The 23,805-nt window shown below is 37.0% G+C and overlaps 1 protein-coding gene across 4 annotated transcripts in view; it reads left to right on the plus strand.

Moving 5' to 3' along the window:
* The window catches only part of LRCH1 (leucine rich repeats and calponin homology domain containing 1), a 123,939-nt gene that overhangs the window by 49,696 nt on the left and 50,438 nt on the right, over positions 1–23,805 (plus strand). For all 4 annotated transcript variants that reach the window (XM_065678232.1, XM_065678234.1, XM_065678231.1 and 1 more), the window contains exons 2-6: positions 12,418–12,562; positions 14,996–15,122; positions 20,811–20,916; positions 21,416–21,552; positions 22,062–22,189. In XM_065678232.1, coding sequence (XP_065534304.1) covers positions 12,418–12,562; positions 14,996–15,122; positions 20,811–20,916; positions 21,416–21,552; positions 22,062–22,189 — 643 coding nt within the window. The remainder of the gene's footprint in view (positions 1–12,417; positions 12,563–14,995; positions 15,123–20,810; positions 20,917–21,415; positions 21,553–22,061; positions 22,190–23,805) is intronic.

Raw genomic sequence — 23,805 nt, forward strand, 5'->3', positions numbered from 1 at the left:
TGTGCTTATTTTGCTTTTGCAAAGAAGCCTTTCTATTTTTGTTTGTTTGTTCTTCTTCCTTCTATATTTGGGAACAGCCATCCAAATTTTGGTTATTTATTACAATTTAATGTGTTTATTCCAGGTTTTTCTTTCTTGGTACCTTAGTCTCTAGTAATGTTTTCACAGATTCCTGTTTTGCTTGGAAGTCTGAAGTATTTCTTTCAAATGTTGTACCTCCTGTGTAATGGCCATATAATTAGTTCGTTGTTTAAAGATGTGCTCAATACTGTAAGTCAGCTTTGATGGCACAAAACAGATTTGTGTTGATAAACTGTTGCAATTATGTTGTGCTGACTTCAAGAACCATTGTGGGAGATGTGCATGAATAATGTGGATAAGGTAGATTAACCGTGGCATCTGTGGGAGTTGGGCAGCCAGAATGGGAAGTGATTAGATGAGTAATACTTGGCTTTCCATGTCACCGTAAATTAGCATCAGGTAGCTTTTTCATGTCTATGCCCACATGTCTTTGATATACCCAAAGATCAAATAACTTTTCTTCATTTCCCTGTTCATAGCATTTTCTTATAGAATGTGAGACAGTTCACTTATAAAAATGAATTAAAAATTAACAAATCTGGTATTTTAGTTTCTCAGGTGTGAAAAATAATCATCTCCATAATGAAGGCAAGTGGGCTGCTTCAGAGAAACTGGTTTATGTGCTACTTATACCAGATGGTAAATGCGAGGTAACTCCTTTTTGAGCAGGTCACTGAGGTAAATAATGCGTAGCATAAATAGTGTCCTCACTCCACAGCCTGAGGAAAAATAATAATGCCATTAAAATAGAGAATGAAGTGGAAAAAAAAACCTTTGACATTGCATTCAGCTTGTTCCTTCTGGTAGTGTTGTCTGGGGGCTGGAAGAGGTTTTAGACGGCTGTTTTCATTGCATCATGGGGGATTCCCCTGTGGAAGTGGAAGGTGTTGGTTTCCAAAGTAGACAGCTTTAAGAAAGATCTTTGTGGCTGAAATGAGAGATTCGTAATAGAGGAAACTAAGTCTGTGCAGTGAGTGGTTCACCACCATCTTTGGGGTAGAATGTAATTCATGTTTTTGTTTCACATCTTTCCCTGTTCTCCGATAGATGGGAGTAAGTCGATTGCTGGAAATAAGGTTGTGTGCCTGTGTGCTTATATACACACATTTACGATTTACACCTTTTTAAACTTTTATTTTGAATTTGGTGAAAACTGTGGTCACTATTCTTCTTTTAGGAAAGGATTTCATAATTCAAATTTCAGTCCTCTGAGAAGTCTCTAATATACCTGGCAGGCCCCTTATAGCCCGCATTCCATCTGAACACCATCTTTGGTGGCTGAAGCTAATCTTAAGGGCTTTTCAGTATGAAGGTATACTTTTAGGGTTTTTTTTTCCCTCCCAAAGGTGCTAGGGAAGGTCCTGCTTTCATATGGGTGGATGCTTGCCATCAAATTTTATTTAATGTGCCAGTTTGAACAGTTCATGCAGACAACTGAATTATAGCTTGATACAGTAAAGGTGTTCAGCTGGATAGTATATGATGTGAACACTTCAGTTTTGGTTTCTCCGGTGTTCTCCCTCAACCTAGTGAAGAGCAGTTTTTGAAGTTTTTAGAGTTTGGTGAACATTTCTTATTTCCACTGTGTCTGAGAAACCGCCTGGAGTATTTAAGTCCTGCTGAGGATGAGTGGTACAATACTGGAGTGATACAATCCATAGGTTTATTAAGGAGTGAAAATTAATGTCTTCTAACCTCCCTGTTGTGCAGAAGGCATGGGAGAAGGAATGCTTCATGGCCCATGAATTGGGTTTCATACCACGTGTTATTAAAGGTCATTCTGTTGATGAAGGTGTTTTCTACCTTATATTTTTTTCCATCTCGTGATACAAATAATTGGGTGCCTGCATTGGGTTTATGTGGCAGGATTTTAGTAACAGGAGCTGAAGGGGTGGCTTCTGTGAGAAGACACCAGAAGCTGCTCCCATATCAGAGTCAATTCCAGACGGCTCCAAGGCAGACCTGCCGCTGGCCAAAAGCAGAGCCCATCAGCGATGATGTGATAACATAGTTAAGAAAAAGTTAAAAAAGCTTTCTTGCATGCAGCTGCATGAGAAAGTAGCGTAAAAAATGTGGGGTAAACATCTCTACAGATGTCAGGGTCAGTGCAAAAGGGTGGGAGGAGGTGCTCCAGTTGCTGGAATAGAGATTACCCTGCAGCCTGTCAAGAAGACCATGGTGAAGCAGGTTGTTGTTCTGCAGCCTGTAGAAGACCCCACACTGTTGCAGATGGATGTGCACTGAAGGAAGCTGCATCCTGTAGAGACCTCACGCTACAGATCACATTCCTGGCAGGAACTGTGGTCTGTGGAGAGGAACTCATGCTGGAGCAGTTTTCTGGCAGGACCTGTGACCCTTGTGAGGGACCCCCACTGAAGCAGTCTGTTCTGGAAGCACTGCACCCCATGGGAAGGACTCATTCTGGAGCAGTTCTGAAAGAACTGCAGCCCATAGGAAGGACCCATATAGAAGTTTGTGAAAGACTAGCCCATGGCAGGGACCCATGTTGGAGCAGGGGAAGAGTGTGAGGAAGGAGTGGCAGCGATAGAGCACTTACTGAATGAGCACAACTTCCGTTCCTCTGTGCCAGTAGTGGAGGTGAGGCTGGGGGAGGAAGCAGGACAGTCATTGAGTGAAGGTGAGGCTGGGAAAAGGGGAATGGGGGAAGATGGGTTTAGTTTTGTTGCTATTTCTCAATATCCTACTCTCTTTTTAATTGCCAATAAATTAATTTTCCCAAGTTGAGCCTGTGTTGCCTGTCAATAGCTGATGAGTGAGCTCCCTGTCCTTACCGCTGCCCATGAGCTTTTTTGTTGTGTTAACTCCCCCTGTCTTACTGAAAGGGGGATGATAGAGCACCTGTATGGGCACCAAGATCAACCCACCACAGTCTCAAATCTGCTTGTACTTACATGGAGATCTGCAGGAAGAATACTATTGGTTTACAGTATAATTTTTAAGAACTCTCATGCACTTCCACACCAGGCTCATCTTCAGTATGTAAACAGAGTCCCTTCAGGACCCATTTTTTTTCTGCCAGTCTTAATGCCGAAGTGGTGTTGCCATAAAGAAGAAGAAATAGAAAATAAAGGAGAAATTTAGATGCATTACGTTGCCACCTAAAGTCAGGTGTAGTAACGAGGCATACTCTTGTATCAACCTTCTCTTTATTTTTCCAGGCTTGTATTATTGTTTCGACCATTTCCTGCAGAGAAATTTCCTTTGTCTCCTTGTAATTGGAGTGTGCCATGGAGCTTATCATGAGAACATGCTACCTTTTTGCTCCCTCCTTCACCCACCCTTATTTTACCCAGAGGAAGCAAAAGCCCCTGAACTGACATTTGCTCAAAGTTTTGGTAGCTGGGAGTTCTAACTTATGCTCTTGGCTTGCTTCAGGCTGGTTAGTGCACTACCTGAGAAGAAATGTAGAATGCACATTTCTTTGCTTGGCTGTGCTTTACTGGGAGGTTATGGGGCACTATGAAAAATAAAGCGGTGTATTCTGTGATGGAGTGATGGATGGAATAAAGTAGATGAAGTTGTTGAGGTGGAATGAGTTAGCTTTTAATTCCACTTGTGTTTGATATAGGCCAAATGGTGCTATTGCTGTACTATGGAGAGCTCAAGGATACATGAGATTCTTACATCATCTGAAGGAAGGTTGGAGAAAAATACTGAGTGTATACATTTGCTTCCTGCAGTTATGGCTGCAAATCAGTTGCCTCACTTGTCAAATTTTGAAAAACGCGTTGGGCAGTAGGTTCAGAGGAGTGCTGGGATGTGTGTGTTTGTAAAGTGTACTTTCCTATTTCTGCCGTTTTCATACCTTAAAAGAAGAAAGCAGTTGGAGAAACACCCTTACAGGGTGTTGGGCAAGTCTGTGAGATCAGGACCCCCTCTAGTGGTGACAGCTCTGCCAGGCTGTATGACATGCTGCTGTCAGCCTCTTGGTTTCCTTCTGTCCTGCTTTATTTCTTTCCTCTAAACACCACATTTAGGTCTCCTTGATAATCGTGGTGAGTATGTATGGTGGTTATTACAGTTGTAAGTTTGACGAGTAAGAAACTGTGTTTATTGTGACCATCAGTGACACAGAGAAGACAGTGTCATGTATCACTAGTGTTAGATCTTTCACTTGCCTGCGTATTACATGTACTGTAATGCCAAGATGTTGAATGGGGAAGAATTTGAGAACTCATCTACACAGTGGTAAAGGAGAATTTTTTAACATGTTAAATCATAGCAATGATAAGAAAAACCGGTACAAAAATAAATGATCACTGTGAATTTTGCTACATTTTGTCTGTGGCTTTGAGGTGGAGATATTTGATGTTAATTCTTAACAATGGAAGCAGATGGAAAAGGAAAGTATGCTAACAGTGCTCCAAAAAGTAGTGCTTAGCAAGTATGTGAAACAGCAGTGTCTTCAGACTCTGTTCAAAATATTATTCTTGCAGTATCTGTACATTTTTTTTTTTATGCCCAGCTGCCTGGGATAGATGCACTTTCTACATGTTTTGAGTCATCAGTCATACATCTAGACTCAGTAATGTTGATCAGTGTCTAAATGTTATTGTTTCATGTTATTGCGGTACTGTAACTTTCTTGGGAGTCAGCATCGGAGCTACTTTTTTCTCAGTCTGTTAGAAGTGGCAGTTTCAGAATGAAAAACCTTGAGTCCATGCACTACTATTTTTTTTTCTTATATGGAAGTAGAATTGTTTTAACTTTCTAGGGCATTTTTGTCTTCTCTTACATGTTCTTCTGTTTTCTAAATAACTTAAATAAAAATGTCTCTTAGTGAAGAAATGCCATGCATTCTTTGTGGCATAACTGCCATGTAAAAACCAGAATGCATTTGATGCCAGAGTCAGTGGAGGTCTCTGCTGACTCTTTTTTGTTCATGTAGCGTTATTGTCGGTAGAAATTGCTGACTGTAGTAAAAGCTGTACAGTAAAAATACATTCAGGACATTATTCATTGATATTGGCAGGTAGAGAGGGCAAGTAGTTGAGACAAGGTATGCTGTTATGCAAGGTAATGACAAGTTGTAGGGCAAATTTTAAAAGATATACCACTTTCTAATTGCATTACAGTGTCTTCATGACTAATATGTAGCATTTGTCTACAGAATGATGCATTTTCCTACCATTTAATGGGAGAAAAATGGGTAAAGGCTAGAATGAAATAATTACTTCCTAGAGAGCATTGACTGTTTCATGGTGATAAGCACAGTGACATTGATAATAGATCACTTGCCTCCTTTACCAAGGCAAGTATGGATACCATATAGTGTTGCCAAAGGTCAGAGGTGGGCTTAAGTAGATACTTCAAAACTTGTCTGAGATATAGTGCCATCAGTTTGTGGCTTCGGTGAAAATATACCTAGCTAATATGGAAATACAGGCTTCCTAAAAGCTTAATAAAAATATGGGTAACTTATAGTATAAAGGCAAAGCTCCATGCAGTTGTATCATTCGTGTATAGATGTCTCTGTATTTCCTAACATTCTCCCATGAAATTAGGGCTGAACTTACTATTTTTTAGTCTCTTACAGTGAATTGCTTCAGTCCTTTGTCAAATACAATTCAGACATCTCATTTGAATACCTTGAATAGTATGTTAATACAAATGAAAATAGCTTCTTCAAAATAATTCCTGTCTTTTATTCAGTAAGTGCTGAAGATTACAAAAATAGGAACTTGGTGGGCTGGAGCTGAGGTTGTTTGGGTGGCTTTTTTACCGTGTAATTTGCTTTCTGGACTCCAATTCAGATACAGATACTTCCTTTATACATCTATATGCACACACAGATATGTATGTACAAAATTTCCTGCTCAATAGTGGGTAAATTCTAACTTGCATAATTTCAACTTTTGTCTATTTAGGTTAGTGCTTTAGAAGTATGAATGTATAGTGAATTTTTCTCTGATCTGAAAATTGTAAATCACTGCTTTTTGATAATCTGCTTTCGTTAGATTTCTTGGCAAAAATTTGTGACGTAATAGTATATATGTATATTTATTTAATGAATGTTCTGACTTAAAGGCTTAAATTGTTTAGCTCTTCCATTAAAGTCTGACATTTTTACTTAAAATATTTATAACTTATATTTAATGTGTTAACTGTAAGGAACAAAAATTGGAGAACCTTAGTAACTACTGAAAGAAGCATAACTATATGACTTCTAACATTATTCTGGTTATTTTGACAATGCTATTTTGGGTTCTGCAGTAGCAGTGGTTTATACTTAGGCATATATTTATAGTGGCAGTTGGTAATCTGCCTGTAAAGCATGAGGTCAGAAAAGTCGTATCAGCAGTGGTAGAAAACATCAGAGCTCTATAGGAATTGAAAGCTTTTGCCCTGAGGATGGGGTCAGTTATTTACTGGTATGATGATAGTGTGGACCCTGACCATGTAGTGTATCAGTCACTTAAACAAGGCTTGGAGTCTTCTGTTAAATGCTAATTTACCAGTCTGAAGTTTTTGCTTTTTATTGTTCCCTCCCAGCTAAGGAAGTGCTTATTTTGTGTAGTTCCTGTCTAGTTTCCAACATAGTAACATTTCTCATACAAAAGCCATGTCATTACACCAGAATTGTGCTGACACTTTTAGAGATCAGGATTCTATCTAATATTTTTCTAAGCTGGCTGGCTTATTTTTTTGTGTTCTGTTACTTTATTTTGGAGTTTTAACGCTTATTCTTGGCAGAAAAAGATGAAGCAAAACCAGATGTAGTTTGAAAATGCCTTGATGTCACAAATAATGAATGAATAGTATATTTCATTTAAAACAAAAAGCTCACTCCAGTGTATGGGCCCTTAGTTAATATTTGCATTACCTGTTTTTCACCTTAGGTGAAAAGTACCTATGCTGTCTTGACAACCAGGAAACAAATTTCTGCTACCATAGATTCATTAATTCATTAGATCTTGTTTGTGTTAGGCACTATAAGCAAATTAATAAAAACTACTTAAAACACCAGCAAAGTCCATCTTTCTTTTCATTTCAGTTTCTGTATCAGTAACTTCATTGTTATGAATAACCCTGAAGCGTTATTCTTCAAATTAATGAAGCAAGGGGGATGCGTAGCTTAGTGATTTGGGAAGTGTAGAGTGAAAAAAAATTGCAGTATGTAAAGGTTTGCCAACAAACGTCTAGATTTTAAAAATACTTTCAGAAGTGATGTAAAATTTCAGTTTCTGTATTTTTCCCTAAATAATGAGGCCAAGAAAGCATTTGCAAAATTTTTTTTCCAGAAAGTTTATGAACTGTGACAGAAACAAGATACATGCCTACTGTTTTCCCAGTCTCTTCTCTTCTTCCCATTTGATCAGGAAAGTCTGGTATTTGGGGATAAAAAAAAAAAATAAATTGCTGCCCCTAGTTAAAAACTGTAGTGAGCATTCTGTATGTCAGATTCCATGCCAGCGTTGTTTCTTGAAGACATTCAGATTTGCTATTAATGATGCCTCTTATCAGTAAACTATAGTAGCAAACTTCCCCTTTTTCTGCTAAGTATAGTTTTTATTCCTCTGGTTTATTCTGTGACTATATTGTGGGGTTTTTAATCATTATTATTTAGGAAGAAACAATAGATGCCAGTGTTGAAATGATCTTAAACTAGACAGTAACAAATAATTGACTTCCTTTGTTGCATGTGTAGTGTATCCTGTAACACATGGTCCTGAGGAAGACAGGAAGGCATTTGTCTGTTATCATTTACAGGGTTTTTGTTTTGTCCTTCATCAGATTAATAGAGTTAAGGCCCTTGAGAACAAAGGATAGTAATAAAAAAATAATTAGAAGAACATTTTACTGTCACATTAATCTCAGTTATAGGAGCAGGGTCAATCTAGTTGCTGTTCCACTTCTTTAAGGCACTAGTATTTTTCAAGGGTCAGTCAAATGTTGTGTCAACAATTCCTTTTATTCAATAAGAAGATAAATGACAGCAGGCATGAAGGTGGAGTTAAGGTTGCCCATAGAGGTGGCAGATGTGCCTGTTCCTGGAGACATTCAAGGTCGGGCTGGATGTAGTTCTGGGCAACCTGGACTAGCTGAAGATGCTCAATGCAGGGAGGGTGGACTAGATGACCTTTAGAAGGTCGCTTCCAGCCCACACCTTTATACGATTCTAAGATGGCAGGCTGCAGTTTCAATAGCTGGAGAAGAAGTAACATTTTTGTGTTCTCAGTTTTTGATGTATGTATCACTTGAGAAGGATCACAAAGATGAGGTGTCACTCTCTTCTCCCTGTGCCATCCAGCACCATGGTGGGTTGTCTACAGCCTATAGGCCTAAAGTTCACTCTTCTGGATCTTGATGTTCATTCCCCTTTAAAGGAGGAAGCAAGAGCAGTATGAATGTGGCAGTGTCACAGAATCACAGAATCACAGAATCACAGAATCCCAAGGGTTGGAAGGGACCTAAAAAGATCATCTAGTCCAACCCCCCTGCAAGAGCAGGGTAACCTACAGTACATCACACAGGAACTTGTCCAGGCGGGCCTTGAATATCTCCAGTGTAGGAGACTCCACAACCCCCCTGGGCAGCCTGTTCCAGTGCTCTGTCACTCTTACAGTAAAGAAGTTCTTCCTGATGTTAACGTGGAACTTCCTATGCTCCAGTTTACACCCATTGCCCCTTGTCCTATCACTGGATATCACTGAAAAAAGCCTAGCTCCATCATCCTGACACCTACCCTTCACATATTTGTAAACATTGATGAGGTCACCCCTCAGTCTCCTCTTTTGCAAGCTAAAGAGACCCAGCTCCCTCAGCCTCTCCTCATAAGGGAGATGTTCCACTCCCTTAATCTGTCACTGCAGAAAAGTCTGGTTTAAAAAAAGGGAAGGTTTTCTTTGCAATTGAGCTGTAAAATATGAAGATACCCTGCATGGATGAAAATGTTATAATATTGCAGTCCTCTGATATCTGATAATAAACATAGCTTGGAAGGCAGCAGGAGAGAGAACCAGTGGCAATTGTTTTCTAATGCCATGTTAGTAAACAAATGCTCTCATAATAAACAGAAAACAGTAGAGGATTAAAGCACTAAAACAGAAGAACATTGAAAAGCTTTCCCCCCATTGAAACAGTAATAACATTGATTCAAATAGGGAATGCTTTAGTTTAATAGCAGAAGTGAAGGAAAGTAGAAGCTGAGTTAATGCTGCATCTAACTGCCACCAAAGCCTGGTAAGATGAAGCAGAGCAGAGCAAGCATTGCTATTGTATGGTAACTCAGAACTGAATAATTTTGGTTGAGATGATCAGTTTAATCAACACTGCTGTTTGTATCAGCAGGGCTGTTCTCAGTTACTGCACTCACAGGCTATTGCTGTTGTCTTGGCAGAGGATAAAATAATGAAACCAACTTCTTAGAATCATAGAATAGTTAGGGTTGGAAAGGACCTCAAGATCATCGAGTTCCAACCCCCCCGCCATGGGCAGGGACACCTCACACTAAACCATCTCACCCAAGGCTACGTCCAACCTGGCCTTGAACACTACCAGGGATGGAGCATTCACAACTTCCCTGGGCAACCCATTCCAGTGCCTCACCACCCTAACAGGAAAGAACTTCCTCCCTATATCTAATCTAAACTTCCCCTGTTTAAGTTTTAACCCATTACCCCTTGTCCTGTCACTACAGTCCCTGACGAAGAGTCCCTCCCCAGCATCCCTATAGGCCTCCTTCAGATACTGGAAGGCTGCTGTGAGGTCTCCACACAGTCTTCTCTTCTCCAGGCTGAACAGCCCCGACTTTCTCAGCCTATCGTCATACGGGAGATGCTCCAGTCCCCTGATCATCTTCGTGGCCCTTCTCTGGACTTGTTCCAACAGTTCCATGTCCTTTTTATGTTGAGGACACCAGAACTGCACACAATACTCCAAGTGACGTCTCACAAGAGCAGAGTAGAGGGGCAGGATCACCTCCTTCGACCTGCTGGTCACGCTCTTTTTGATGCAGACCAGGATACAGTTAGCTTTCTGGGCTGTGAGCGCACACTGCAGCTGGCTCATGTTCATTTTCTCATCGACCAACAGCCCTAAGTCCTTATCCGCAGGGCTGCTCTGAATCTCTTCTTTGCCCAACCTGGAGCTGTGCCTGGGATTGCTCCAACCCAGGTGTAGGACCTTGCATTTGTCGTGGTTAAACTTCATAAGGTTGGCATCAGCCCACCTTACAAGCATGTCAGGGTCCCTCTGGATGGCGTCCCTTCCCTCCAGCATATCAACCGAACCACACAGCTTGGTGTCATCTGCAAGCTTGCTGAGGGCACACTCAATCCCACTGTCCATGTCAGCGACAAAGATGTTGTACAAGACTAGTCCCAACACCGATCCCTGAGGGACACCACTCGTTACTGGTCTCCAGCCGGACATTGAGCCACTGATCACAACTCTTTGTGTGTGGCCATCCAGCCAGTTCTTTATCCACCGAGTGGTCCATCCATCAAATTGATGTCTCTCCAATGTAGAGACAAGGATGTGGTGTGGGACATTGTCGAGCGCTTTGCACAAGTCCAGGTAGATGACATCAACTGTTCTACCCCTGTCCATGAGTTCCGTTCTTCTTGTAAGCAATGTGATGAAGTAAAGTGGAAGCTGACAAAGTGAATAGTGCACTGAATTTCAGGTTGCATTGCAGGAGACAGGAACAAAAATAAAAATGATAAAACCTTTCTACTCGCAATACTTGTGCTCTCAAGCTATGCCTCTGCACAGCAAACTGATAAGTCTGGAACTGCCAAAGAAGTTAAAAAGATCGTCAGGTATCTGTCTGTTTTTCATAAAAGCTAAAAATTGCTTTATATCCCTAAAGAGAGGATGCAGATCATTGGTGCTCTGGTAATATGCATGGTATATTTTGGATGCTTCTCCTTTTACATATTTAAGAAAGTAAGCTTCAAAATAGGCTTTGAAGGATCAGGGAAGAAGCTTAATATAGCAGCAGTGAAGAAGTGAGGAGAACATTAAGTTCCGCTCTTTCCTTGTATCCTTCTCATCAGATGTTTCACTTTTTTGCCTAAGTACATTCCTGTTCCTTCCACATACAACAGGTGACCATTTTTCAGGTCGGGTGGTATGGGTAGGTGGCAGTTTTGTGGTTTGTGTTGATAGAAGATGCTTGTTCTGCAACACTTGTTTCAACATTTCTTTGAACCTAGTTAATTCATTTGAATGCTGGCATGTATTATTATTTTTATGACTTGAGCTCACGTAATTATTATGGTACCACAATTTTCATAGTGTGGTAGCAAGGGAACAAAGCTCAGTAATATTTCTTCCTTCTGATTTTCCTTATGTCTGTGTGCTCAAAATGAGAAAGAATGAATATCTGGTCAAAGCGAAATGAGAAAGAATGAATAACTGGTCAAAACCTTTCATTCTGTGGGTACAGGCATTCATTTGCAGGACTGGAATCCATTGTTTCTTGTATGTACTTAGTTCCATTCTTGAAGGTCTTCACCATTTTTATAGGTAACATTATGTTATAGTTGATTGAGATCTAGGAAATACAGGTCAGTTTGAAGAGTTACCCAAAAAACTTTTAATCTATTTATTTAAAGAAATTATTATTTACTTTAAAGAAATTAAGGATATAATCCTTGTTGTTTGTTTTCTCTAACCACTGTCATTATTTGCAGATGTCTAGCTCTATATCGACTGAAAGGGGCCTATAGGGATGCTGGGGAGGGACTCTTCGTCAGGGACTGTAGTGACAGGACAAGGGGTAATGGGTTAAAACTTAAACAGGGGAAGTTTAGATTGGATATAAGGAGGAAATTCTTTCCTGTTAGGGTGGTGAGACCCTGGAATGGGTTGCCCAGGGAGGTTGTGAGTATCTATCCGTGGCAGTGTTCAAGGCCGGGTTGGATGAAGCCTTGGGTGAGATGGTTTAGTGTGAGGTGTCCCTGTCCATGGCAGGGGGGTTGGTACTAGATGATCTTGAGGTCCTTTCCAACCCTAACTATTCTATGATTCTATGATTCTATATCTTTGGGTAAACTGTGCGAGCTTTAGAATCTGTACTTGGTTCTGTCTGCAAGTATGTCCTCAGCATATTTAGTCCTGCAAATAATTACTTTTTATTAGACTGAATGAATTTTAATTGAATGTTTGGTCTTTTATATTCAGTCTAATTCATTTCAAGATTGTAAAGGTTAGCAATAGTTTTATTTTGCATAATAAAAACACTGACTTAATTTGCTGTCTCATTGTAGGGTTGCATTTATTTCTTTCTTTTAATAAAGAAGCATAGCTTTTCAAAGTATATCTTTCAGATGATTCAGAAAATGTGCCTTCTTTTTTTTCTCTTTTCAGATTTATCCAAGAATAGATTAACAGAGGTTCCTACGGAGTTGTGCCATTTTGTGTCACTGGAAACACTAAATCTATACCACAATTGTATTAAAATTATACCAGATGCCATAGTAAACTTGCAAATGCTAACTTACTTAAATTTGAGGTAAGTTTAACTTTGCCACATTTTTTGTTTATTTGCAAATATGTAGAGCTTTTTTCTGTCTGCACTTTGTGTTTCTGGAAAAACTGACTACATTTTTCATTTTATTGGAAGGGTAATGCAAAAACATTGGCTGCAGATACAGCTCATTGTAAATGCCAAAATGGAAGCCTAATTATTTAAAGAAAGACCAAGTAATATTAATCTCTTTCTTTCCCTTATTCTTTTAGCAAATTCAGAATGCCAGTCACATCAGCAGTTTCTTTGCAGTAGAGTATATAAAAATTGTAATAGTGGAGCTATAATAATCTCATCTTTGGGGATGAGGTTTGAGCAGGGGGCAAAGTATCTCTTGGGCTTTTAAATTCAAGCTATGAAGGCTTGATCCTCAGTTTTGTGAACAACTGAGGATGTTTTTCGAGCCTTCCTTTATTGTTGCTATACTGCAGTTTTGGCCACTCTACAATGCTAATTATGGCTCTAGAAATTGAAACAGAATAGTGTGTTCTGAATATCTGCCACTATTCCTATAAGGAATAGGTTGTGGAAGTTTGAAATAATGTTTTAGATGTAAATAAAGAAACTAAGACTGGATTAAATTACTACGTTTGTATAAAACATCTTAGTAAATTTCTGAGTTAGAATGAACTCAATTAGAACTCAATGTGATGAACCAGTGAATTAGAACTCAATATAGTGATGGAATTGTGTGAATCATCACAAACCCAGAGTAGTTACAGAGTTAGTATCAGGTATCACAGGAAATCAGACAAAATAAAAGGAATTTTTTCAAGTTTTACTAAGTAAGATCATTTCACTCAGTTTAAAATCTTCTCTTCTCTTGGTTATGCCCTTCCCCCATGTTATTTGAACACAGTAAGTAGTACGTAGAAGAAGGAAATGTAACCTTGACTTTCTAACCATGTTGCTTCTTGGCAGGAAGAATTACAAATTTAAAATGCGTATTTTTCTGCCTATTACCAGCATTTAAACAGTGGTGCCAAGAGTTATACATAATCTTTGGGCTTTGGTGAATGATGTTCATCTTTTATTTAAAGAGATTTCTTTTTAACCAATGATGATTTATTACTCACTTGCCCTGGTTATGTGCTGTTCCTTATCTCCTGGTGGATTGCTTCTGAGTTCTGTAGATCTTGATAAAAAGTTATAACTTTTTTTTGTGTCTGATCGTCTGCACAGTGTAACTTTTTTAGATTCTAGGCTTTCTTGATTTGAGTTCTTTAGAACTTAAAAAAATATTTCTACCTATTTTTTTTAAATGACTTGTCTTGGTCTTCTGTAAAGACACTAGAATGGAGAATCCTGGCTCCACAATAAGCATTAATTCTTTTTTTCAACTACTGCTGAGTAGTTGGATTTCTCAGTTTTAATAAGCTTGGGTTTGTTATTTGCTACTTGTCTATCTCCTGGCTTATGCAGCAGTGATCTGATGATAGTTCGCTTTGTTAAACGTTATAAAGGCTGAATATATGTCTTTATATGCAGCTTTGTAGCAGACCGCTGGATCAGCAGCTGAAGAACTGGTTTGACACTTGTGGAACTTAAATTATTTATTTATTTGTTTGTTGATGTTTCTTTGTTTCCCTTTGTTCCAATTCAGTGTTGCAACTCTCCCTGAGATTACACAGGACAATTTTTGCTATCTGTTTTCAGAGTTCAGTCATGCATATTTGTTCTTTGAAGGCTTAACAGTCATGCAGAAGTTAAAATGGTTCTTAGTGAGGTGTCACTCTAAGTTACTGTTCATTGCTTTCCTACAGGCTAATTGCCATAAAAAAGAAAAAGATGTATTTTAAGAAAACCTAATATTCTAGGAAAGGCAGCAATTAGCATGTTATTCTGTTGATCTTAAAGTTTCTTCCCAGAATTGGTCCATAAATCAGAAGAAATTATTATTTTTAATCATCTGGAGATCACAAAAGGTCATTGCATTTGTCATCTTTTAAGTTCCAGCTTCCTGAATAATTGTTACTAGAATGAGAACCTAAATAGAAACTTGAAAGTTTTTTTTCCAAATTTTGCCTTTTCTTGCAACTCTTTCTCATGAAAATAATCTCACATTCTCTCTTCTCCCCCCATAAAATGGCACATGTCACTTCAAACATGCTTTAAAGAAATTGAGAAAAGAACCATTTTATCTGTAGTTCATTAACTTGTTTTCCAGTTGGAAAAAAAGACATCTACTTAAACTTATATAGTGCACTTTTTTTTCCAGTGGTAAATTCCATAATACTGTTTAGTCAGTAATGCAGGTATTTTTGATGTGCAAATGTTTTTGAAATGCTTGTCATTTGAAAATTAAATTTTAACTGCATGACCCATGGAAATGAAGGAATTTTGTAACTTTCACACTTTATGTGAGTATATACTAGAACATCACTGGTGGTTTTAATGTTTTGTTTTGTTTTGTTGCAGTCGAAATCAACTTTCTTCTTTGCCAGCTTGCCTGTGTGGTCTTCCTCTAAAAGTCTTAATTGCAAGTAACAATAAGCTAGGTTCACTTCCAGAAGAGATAGGTCAGCTAAAACAGTTAATGGAACTGGTATGTTACAGATACTTTTTTTTTTTTTTTTTCTTTTTATTTTAACTTCATTTGTATTTAACTAGAAACAGTAAAATTCATTTTACAAATAGATTTGAACAAATGCGTAATACTATAATGCGGGTTAAAAAATTTCTCAAGTGTGTTGAATAATAACACAATAATAGTTTCCTTTATGTTCCTCAGGACCCTTCTGAATAACATCACTGCCCTTGGTTCATTCAAAACTCACCTTCTAAGTTCACCACCTCTACCACTGGCTCCCTGTTTTGCTATATCAAGCTAATAGTTCTGGCATCAAGCTCTGTAAAGCTGTATCAGCCTCTGTAATACCTTCTTCTGCTTCCTTTCCTTCTGTTAGCACGTTGCATTCCACTACTGATACTGGTCTTATCAGTCTGTTTTCACTTTATTACACTATTTTTGTTGTGCAACCTTCCTTTCCTGGAATACCTATCTAAACAGATGTACAAAATTATTATATTACTGTTGTATTCAAAACTCTCCACATGACTACTGTTTCTGCAAGCAGTAGGTTATCTATAAAACATTATGTAGTAAATGAGAATATGAAAAAGCAAAAAATGTTTGGTAGCTTAGCTTAAAATTAATATAATTGGCAGATATTTTTGTGAAATTTGTATGTGCAATATGTATGTAAGAGAATGCTTCCCTTTCTCTCCGTTTCTCTTCATCTTTTGTATATTGTAGACTAAGACTGAATTTTCTATGGCATGTGTGTTACATTATTTCTGTTCACCTGGACCTCTTAAGATACAAATTGACAAATAAGCTACATTTTGACACTGCTAATTTATGCATAGTAAAAATTATATCTGAACTTTCTACCAACTGCTGATGTCTCCATTGACAGCATTTATCTTGCCCATCTTTCTGATATTGGAAAGTGCCCGATTATCATGTTGTTATTTATATAACAGTAGCCTCTCTAATAAATTATGTTTCAGAAATTGAGCTGACCTTTCTTTAGTCCCCAGTCCTGCTATTGGTTCTTTATATATGAAGTAGCAAGTGTGGGGCTGTTTTCCTTCTAGTATTTTTTTAGTACACAGCCTCCTGTGGTATCAGGCCTCTGTTGTTTATTACAACTAATCTGGCCATTGATGAGGATGGTGGGAGGTAGTTACTATTTCCTTTCTGGTTTATACCTTAGCTAAAGACTACCAAGTTTGTTTTGTTTAGTAAGCATTAGTAATTTATCTTATCAAATACTGTAATTTGTGTGTGTGTGTGATGCGTTTAGGTAGGTTATTGAAATGGTTTTGATTTACTTAACCTTCAAAAAAGGTATTAGGCTGTAGCATTGTTTCTGTTGTGCTTAAGATAGATACAATAAAAGATTATGGTTCCAGGTCTGTGTATAATTAAAGTCAGCAGTATTAAACACATTCTTATTTAGGGGATAGGATAACATTAATGGATAATAAACAACAGTTGGAACCTTTTAGTGCTTGATTGCTTCTAATTTAAATGCTGCCCAGCTTGCTGGGGGCTCATGTGAAATAATTGAAAGACTTGGCCTGAATTCTGTCTGGTGAAAATAACTCCTTTAATTTGTATTAACTGAGGTCTGTAATATTATTTTCAGTAAAGAGCTGCTGAAATGCTTTCATACCTAATTTCCTCTCCAGTTTCAAGTTTGAATCCTCCCAGTAAGGTGAACTGCACTGTAGTTGCTGAAAGTGTTTAATTTGTTAGTAAGAGTTTGTACACAGTTTAATAGTAGCCCTTATCCTTATTTTAGAATTTTGAGAAGTTAAAAACTAAAAGCTTGAAAATCAGTGTTGATTATGTTCAAATGAGATAGGATTTGTTTTGGCTTTTTTAAAAAATCACACATTTAATTAACTTCTGGAATACTGGATTTTCATATTGCTTTCCAGTTACAGTATAATTTCAGTGTTACTCTTTGGCATGATAAAAGCAACAATCCCTGCTCTAAAAAGATTTCAAATGAGAGGCTATTGCAACATTTCTCTTTGGCGGCCTGGAAGATTCATGTGATTAGAAGGGGGTAGGAGGGAAGTGAATAACAAGGTTTTGTTAAATTGGACATGGTTCTGTTCTGATGACCTGATTACTTAGTGTAATGCCACCATGAATGTTTGCTATATTTCTAGTGAAATAAGTTGCATTATTTAGCTGGAAATGACTAAACTGCGATGTATTGGAAGAAGCAGATAGTGGTAGGATTGAGAGGCAAGATCTGTGTTGGCATGTATGTTACAATGCAGTTTAGATAATAAGGTCATCATTGTTCTAAAATGAGTAAAAATGAAGAAAGAAAAAAAACCAAACAAACAATTAAGTCATTTTACAGTTGTTCCACAAAACATTCAGCTGTGTGAGACCTATGCCAGCCTCAACAGCATGTGGCCTCCAAGTAGGACTGTCACCCAGCCTTCTGGCAGGACACGCTGCTGTATTGGTACATACGCAGTGCTGGCATGAGGCTGGCCCAGGGGATTGATACTGAGAGGTAACAGATACCACCTGACTGCGGGCAATTCTTGTATCACTAGGACTTTGCCAAGCACCCTCACGTTCAAGTGTTTCATGAGTTGCATTCAGTAAAATCTGTGTACGTAGCAAATGGGTTTTATTTTTTGTTTTCACCTAACTTCTTGACATGAATTCTTTTAAATGTTAGAGTTTTGAGTTATATAGATCTGTCAGCTATCTTACAAGCATCAAAATAACATATACATGATTCTCCCTACAGATGTATTACAGTTATTTGCAAAATTTGGTTGGGAAACTTGCTTTTATTTGCAGCTGCATAATTAAAATCATACTTCTACTATCAACCAGGAAGATTAGTGCAAATCAGGTGTGAAGATAATCTGAAACTTACTTTCCATCGAAGTAGTTGGGTAGAGATGGCTCAGTAATTGTACCCCAGACTATCAAATGTACAGTAAAATTCTGTTCTCCATTCCATCAGGCAGTATTGCACTTCTGCCTTTTTCAGGTAGCAACCTTCTCCATCGCTGGGATCCTGCTGTCTCATTTTGAAAGCCTTTAAATCTCTCAGATGGGATTTATGTCCTTCATCTTATTCGTCTAACCTGGGCCAGCACCCTGACCAAGTGGGACCTTCTGCCTTCTGTTGCCTAAAAGGACTTTGTGCTCATGCACCTTGTAACTTTTTTACTGTTCAGTATAGCTTGTATGTGACAAGCTGTGACAGAATCCACCTGATTTTCAGGAATAACAGCTCAGTCAGGAGCCCAAAATTTAAAAATGGATGTAAGGAGGAAGCTTACATCACCATGGATGGTTTGGATATTCTTCTCTGTGTGTTAATAAATACATTAATACATTAATATTTATATTATGCTGACTTTCATTGGTTAAGACCATTTGAACTTTATCATGAACAAAAAAAAAGTTGATAATTTTAATTTGGTTTTACAACATTTTCCACAGAAATGTTGAACTGAAATACTCCTAGCATATCTCTAATCTTGAGAAATTATGTTGTCGTGACAGGAGATGACATAACTGATGAGAACAAAGTAGAATTAATCCAAGAAGTCTGACCTTCAGCAAGCACTAGCCCTTTAGAACTTGAATAGGTGTTTGCATTTCAGTTGGCTGCAGATGTCCATGAAGTGAAGTTCCAAACTCCTGATTGCATAGTTCCTTTAAGAAATTGTCTTGAAAGCCATTAGACATTTGACTTGATAGTATTGCTCCCATTAGTGCCAAAGTAATGGGAAAGATAAACGCTGTCACGTACACACACATGAAGTCTAGTAATGATCAAGAGCAGAAGTATTACTAGAAATAATGTTACAGGTCTTTGTTTTTCATGGCTATTCAAACTAATAAAAAAAGTTGGACTGCAGTGTATAGTAGGGTAAAGGATACTACTGTCTCTAGAGATCTTGTGAGTACTGACATGGTGTCATAACAGATCAGTTGTACTGAGGATGTTTTGAAAGGCTGTAAATTGACTTTGGTTTTGAGGCTATGCACTGCCAAGCTTTTTCCACTTCCTTTAAAATTCTCTTCCTCTGACTTGTTCTGATTTGTGTGCATAAGTGCACTTGGTTTAAAGTTTCTCTGCCACAAGGTGACTTTAAATTACGTGCTCTAAAAATTGAGTATCTAATTATGAAGTTGTTTAAAGTCCGTAAAGTAAAAATGGGACAGTAAAACTTTAAAAATAAATGATCTGGGATCACTGCAATTAACCATACTTCGTAGCAACTTGGGCAAAAGATACTCATTAACTGGGATTTTTAATTTCCTTGTCTAAAAGCTGAAATAATTTCCTGACTATTTTGACAAGGGAAGGAAGCTTTGGCAGCAGTGAGATTCTGTTACAAGAAGAATCTTGTTTGACACATCGAGCAGCGTTGCCAGATGACATTTCACTTTTACTGTCATTTTTCTATTAACTAGTTTTTAGGCTTGAAGATAGGGAGTTAATGCTTTTTTCTAGCATGAAAGCAACCATCTTCGCAAAGGTGACTTGGAAATCTGACTGACTTTTAGAATGTTTGTAGTCCAGGAGCTCCCCAGGACTGTAAAAATCCACTTGAAACAATCGAGAGTAGGAGTAAATGTCCTAAGAGTATTGCGTGGGCAATTGAGGAAAATTTGGCATAACCCACCTACTCTTATGCTATGAAATACTGTTTCCTTTTTTTCATTGCAGAAATGGAAGCATAATTGGGATAGTACTCAGATTTGCAGATTGCCTGGGATGTAAGCAGAGATTTCAATGTCCTTTTGGTTTCACATTGGGTTTCACATTTGGCAGCAAAAATGATAGCTACTGTCTGCAAACTATCTAATTTTAGACTGACTTGATTCAAGGAGTTGATCTTTAGTACACGTTAGTAGCAGTTTCTTCCTACAAATATTTATCACAGTAATACTACAGTGTATGAACTTTTTCCTTGAAATTGTGCTCCCTATAGCCAGACACCCAATACTTTCAATTTTATAGCAGTTACTCCTTTAGGAATGCTGAAATGAGGATGTCTTCCAATTTTATCCAGATTATTAAACCAGTTGTATTTAGTCATCAAAATCAGACCTACTTAGAATCTGTCTAGGCAGTTAAGAAATAACTTTTATAATAATACATTGAATATCTGTATAATATTAAGCAAGACCTGTCCAATTTTTTTATGACCTACTATATGATGTGACAATCAAATAGATATCTTTCCTGAGCATAAATACAGAATGATATTGCCATTTTATCTTTTATTTTGTTTAAATATTCCCTCCTGAAGAGCAAGAATGTTTTTTAAAAATCAGATCCACACGTTAGCAGTTCTATATTTTATCCAAATGTATTTGGTTATGTAATCATGGTACTGAGTTGTTCATATGAATAAAAGGGGAAGAAAAAGGTAGAACATCTTAAGCAAATGGTTTTGAATGTTTTGATAGAAGTTAAATTAACTTTCAAAAGTAATTTTACTCTTTTTGAATACGAATTCACTCTGAGTTTTAAGTAATGTGTAACCATTTTTTCATGTACCTAGTTTTGTATTGTGAAGACACGACTTAGATGGTTGCATGCTTTCAGGTTATTAAAATGCTAGAACGGTAATAGCAGATTAGCTACAATTTCACATCTGTATTATTTAACTTAACTTAGGAGCCAAAAGCTCATTTTTTTCTATTATTACTCTTTTGCTGTAGGATGTTAGCTGTAATGAAATCACAGCTTTGCCACAACAGATAGGCCAGCTGAAATCTTTAAAAGAACTAAATGTCAGAAGAAATTACCTCGAAGTTTTACCCCAAGGTAAAATCAAACAAATGAAAATTGCTAATATCTATGTGGTCTTTTTGTTAGCATTTTGAAAGCATTTTTTAATCATGTTAACAAATATGATTAAAAAGTAATTACTTTGATCAAATTTATTCCGTTTGAGTTTGCAGAATATAACATTCAGTGGTACTCACCAAATAACTGTGTGTGAGAGTTTTTAAATGAGTTATCTTTATTATTCTAGGCACCTTTTAAGTTGCACAAGTACTTACCTGTGAATGCAGGGTGAGAACTGTCAGCTGAGCTTCAGGAAAAAAATTTATTTCAAAGTATTTATTTTAAAATTTATCATCGCTTGTATAACAGTAACACTCTTTCCCTTCCTTGTATAAAGTAAATGTTGATGTCTGCCTGCATTTGTATTTTTTGTGAATGCAAAAGAAGGTTTATTGAAAAATATTATTTTATGACAAAAATAAAAGAATAAATACAGATATTACACCTTCTCTCTTTTTTTTTTTGTTACTTTTAGAACTTGTACAGCTTCCCTTAGTAAAGTTTGACTTTTCCTGCAATAAAGTGCTTGTGATTCCCATATGCTTTAGAAAGATGATGCAGTTACAAGTATTACTGCTTGAGAATAATCCTTTGCAGTCTCCACCAGCACAAGTAAGTAATCTGTAATTTATTTTGAGCCTTAATATTGGGTACAGTTACAGAAAAATAATTTAAAAATGCAGGTGAAACACATCATGAAGATGCTTGGGCGCTAGTGAAAAGCATGTCACTAAGTAGAAATGACATGATAAATTCATTATTGACTAATTTTGGAAAATGGTTATTCAATTTACACTTAGTAATAGGCCATGTGATATATCTTATAATTCTTTTTGAGTGTAAAGTTCACTTGGATTTTTTCTTTTTCAGTACTTTCTTTTCATGTTTTCTGTCTTACTTTCTGAGGGCATTTATATTAGTATGCACAGATAATTGATTGGGTAATTGAAGTAGTTCTTAGTAATATAAAAAAAAAAATCTATTTTCCTTTACATGATATCTATTGTGCTGATATCAACTGGTTTTCAGGTAGTTTTACACTAAGTGACATTTGGAATAAGTTATTTCTTTCATTTGAGCTATAAATTTAGGTTGTTTTGGTTTTGTTTGTTGTCTAACAGATTTGTACAAAGGGTAAGGTGCATATATTCAAATATCTGACCGTACAGGCCTGTCAGATTAAAACAGCAGACTCACTGTATCTTAATGCCATAGAACAACAGCATTTGCCACAACCCGTGGAAGAGAGGTATGTATGAAAATCTCACTTAAGTTTTTTTTCATGTAACACATAAATAAAGCAAAAAACCCTGTTATATCTTTAGCTGTCAGAGTTTTATTTGTTTAGGTGCTATTTAGAATGCACTTTTTTAAACAGAGATTTATTTTGCTGTGATACAGTTTATTGTGTGAATTACCTATAAGAGTTTATAACAAAATATTTTTAACAATCGATTCTGATTAAAGTTAGCAGCACATTAGGAAATTGCTTAGAAGTGAACCTTGGTTTAAATCTAACCTCTTACTCATTGCCTACTGGAATATATTCAAAGTAATTCAGGTGTATCACTAGGTGTTGGAAATTCTTGTAACTTTATTAGCACATTAAGTTTTATTTTCCTGTGTTGTTTTCTGATTTATATGGCACACAGTTGTTTCAAGCACTTTTACTCATGCAGAGGCTTATCTATCCAGCAAAGAGAACTGCATGAATGTGGAGACCCTTTTAAAATGAAATGTGATAATTTGCTAGCAAAGTGAAAGACAAAAATCTTTAATGTCCTGCACTAAATATGTAGAAAATGCCATCTAGTATTGTGGTTTAAGGACAGGAACTAGATTCGAAAGAATTTCTTTCTATGAGAATCTCCATAGCTAATTGGAAACCAGCTTTTACCCAGCTCTGTCTTTGCTAACATGGGAAGTCTCATGTAACCAATCAGAGAAAGAATGATCATGCCTTATTTTTATTTTTTTTCTTGAAAGAAAACAAAGTGTTGATGTAAATAAAAATAGATATCTTGCTGGCAAAACCCAGGGGAAGAAAAGAAAGAAAAAAGAATTGTTATGGAGTCTCTCTTTCAGTCATCTAGATCAGATTTCAAGTAAATTGTTTTCCTCCATGTATGTTTGAAGGCACCTCTGTGAAGTTCTATCAGATAAATACCAAAGTTAGGAAGAATCCAGGTTGAAGAGTAAGTTTTTCCATTTGGGAAACACCAGTGGGTTTTCTGTTTTGTTATTTTAGTGCACAAGAAAATTGACAGGAATGTCATATCCTGTAGGACATTTTTTTTCATACGCGAACATACAAGTCAGGGTAAGGGGGTATATACCGGTTGGTAGCTAACCACCTAATGCTTTATCACATAATAATTACCGAATCTTCTTTTTAGAGAATAACTTCACACATCTGAAATAAAAACATAGCATAGTTAGGATTTCCATAGGCAGTTTCTACAAAAAATTCCTTGACAGTTACTGATGAGAGATAAGGTAAGATTAGGACTAATCACATACCTTATTTGTGTAAAGGCTGATAAAGTTCTTTGTTTAAATTGCTGCGTCTGTCTGAATTCAGGACTAAACCTGTCAGGATTGCACATGAGGGGATAATAAATCATATTGAAAAAATACAAAGTAAGTTAATGAGAGTATTTAATCTACTAGTGTACTTTAAAATGAGTAGAGGTCATATTAGGTAATGAAACCAGAAGAGAGAGCAGCTGCCTTTGTTAGTGTAATTTTCTAAAAACCTAAATTTCAAACTCTATTTTAAAGCACTAAAAGGAGGTTTCTGTGTTAATAATTACTTCAAGCCACAGGGAGATAGCAGTTCAATTTTTAATGCATCAGTGGTTATAA

The sequence above is a fragment of the Lathamus discolor genome, chromosome 4 (genome assembly GCF_037157495.1).
Source record: "Lathamus discolor isolate bLatDis1 chromosome 4, bLatDis1.hap1, whole genome shotgun sequence".
NCBI classification, from domain to species: Eukaryota; Metazoa; Chordata; class Aves; order Psittaciformes; family Psittacidae; genus Lathamus; species Lathamus discolor.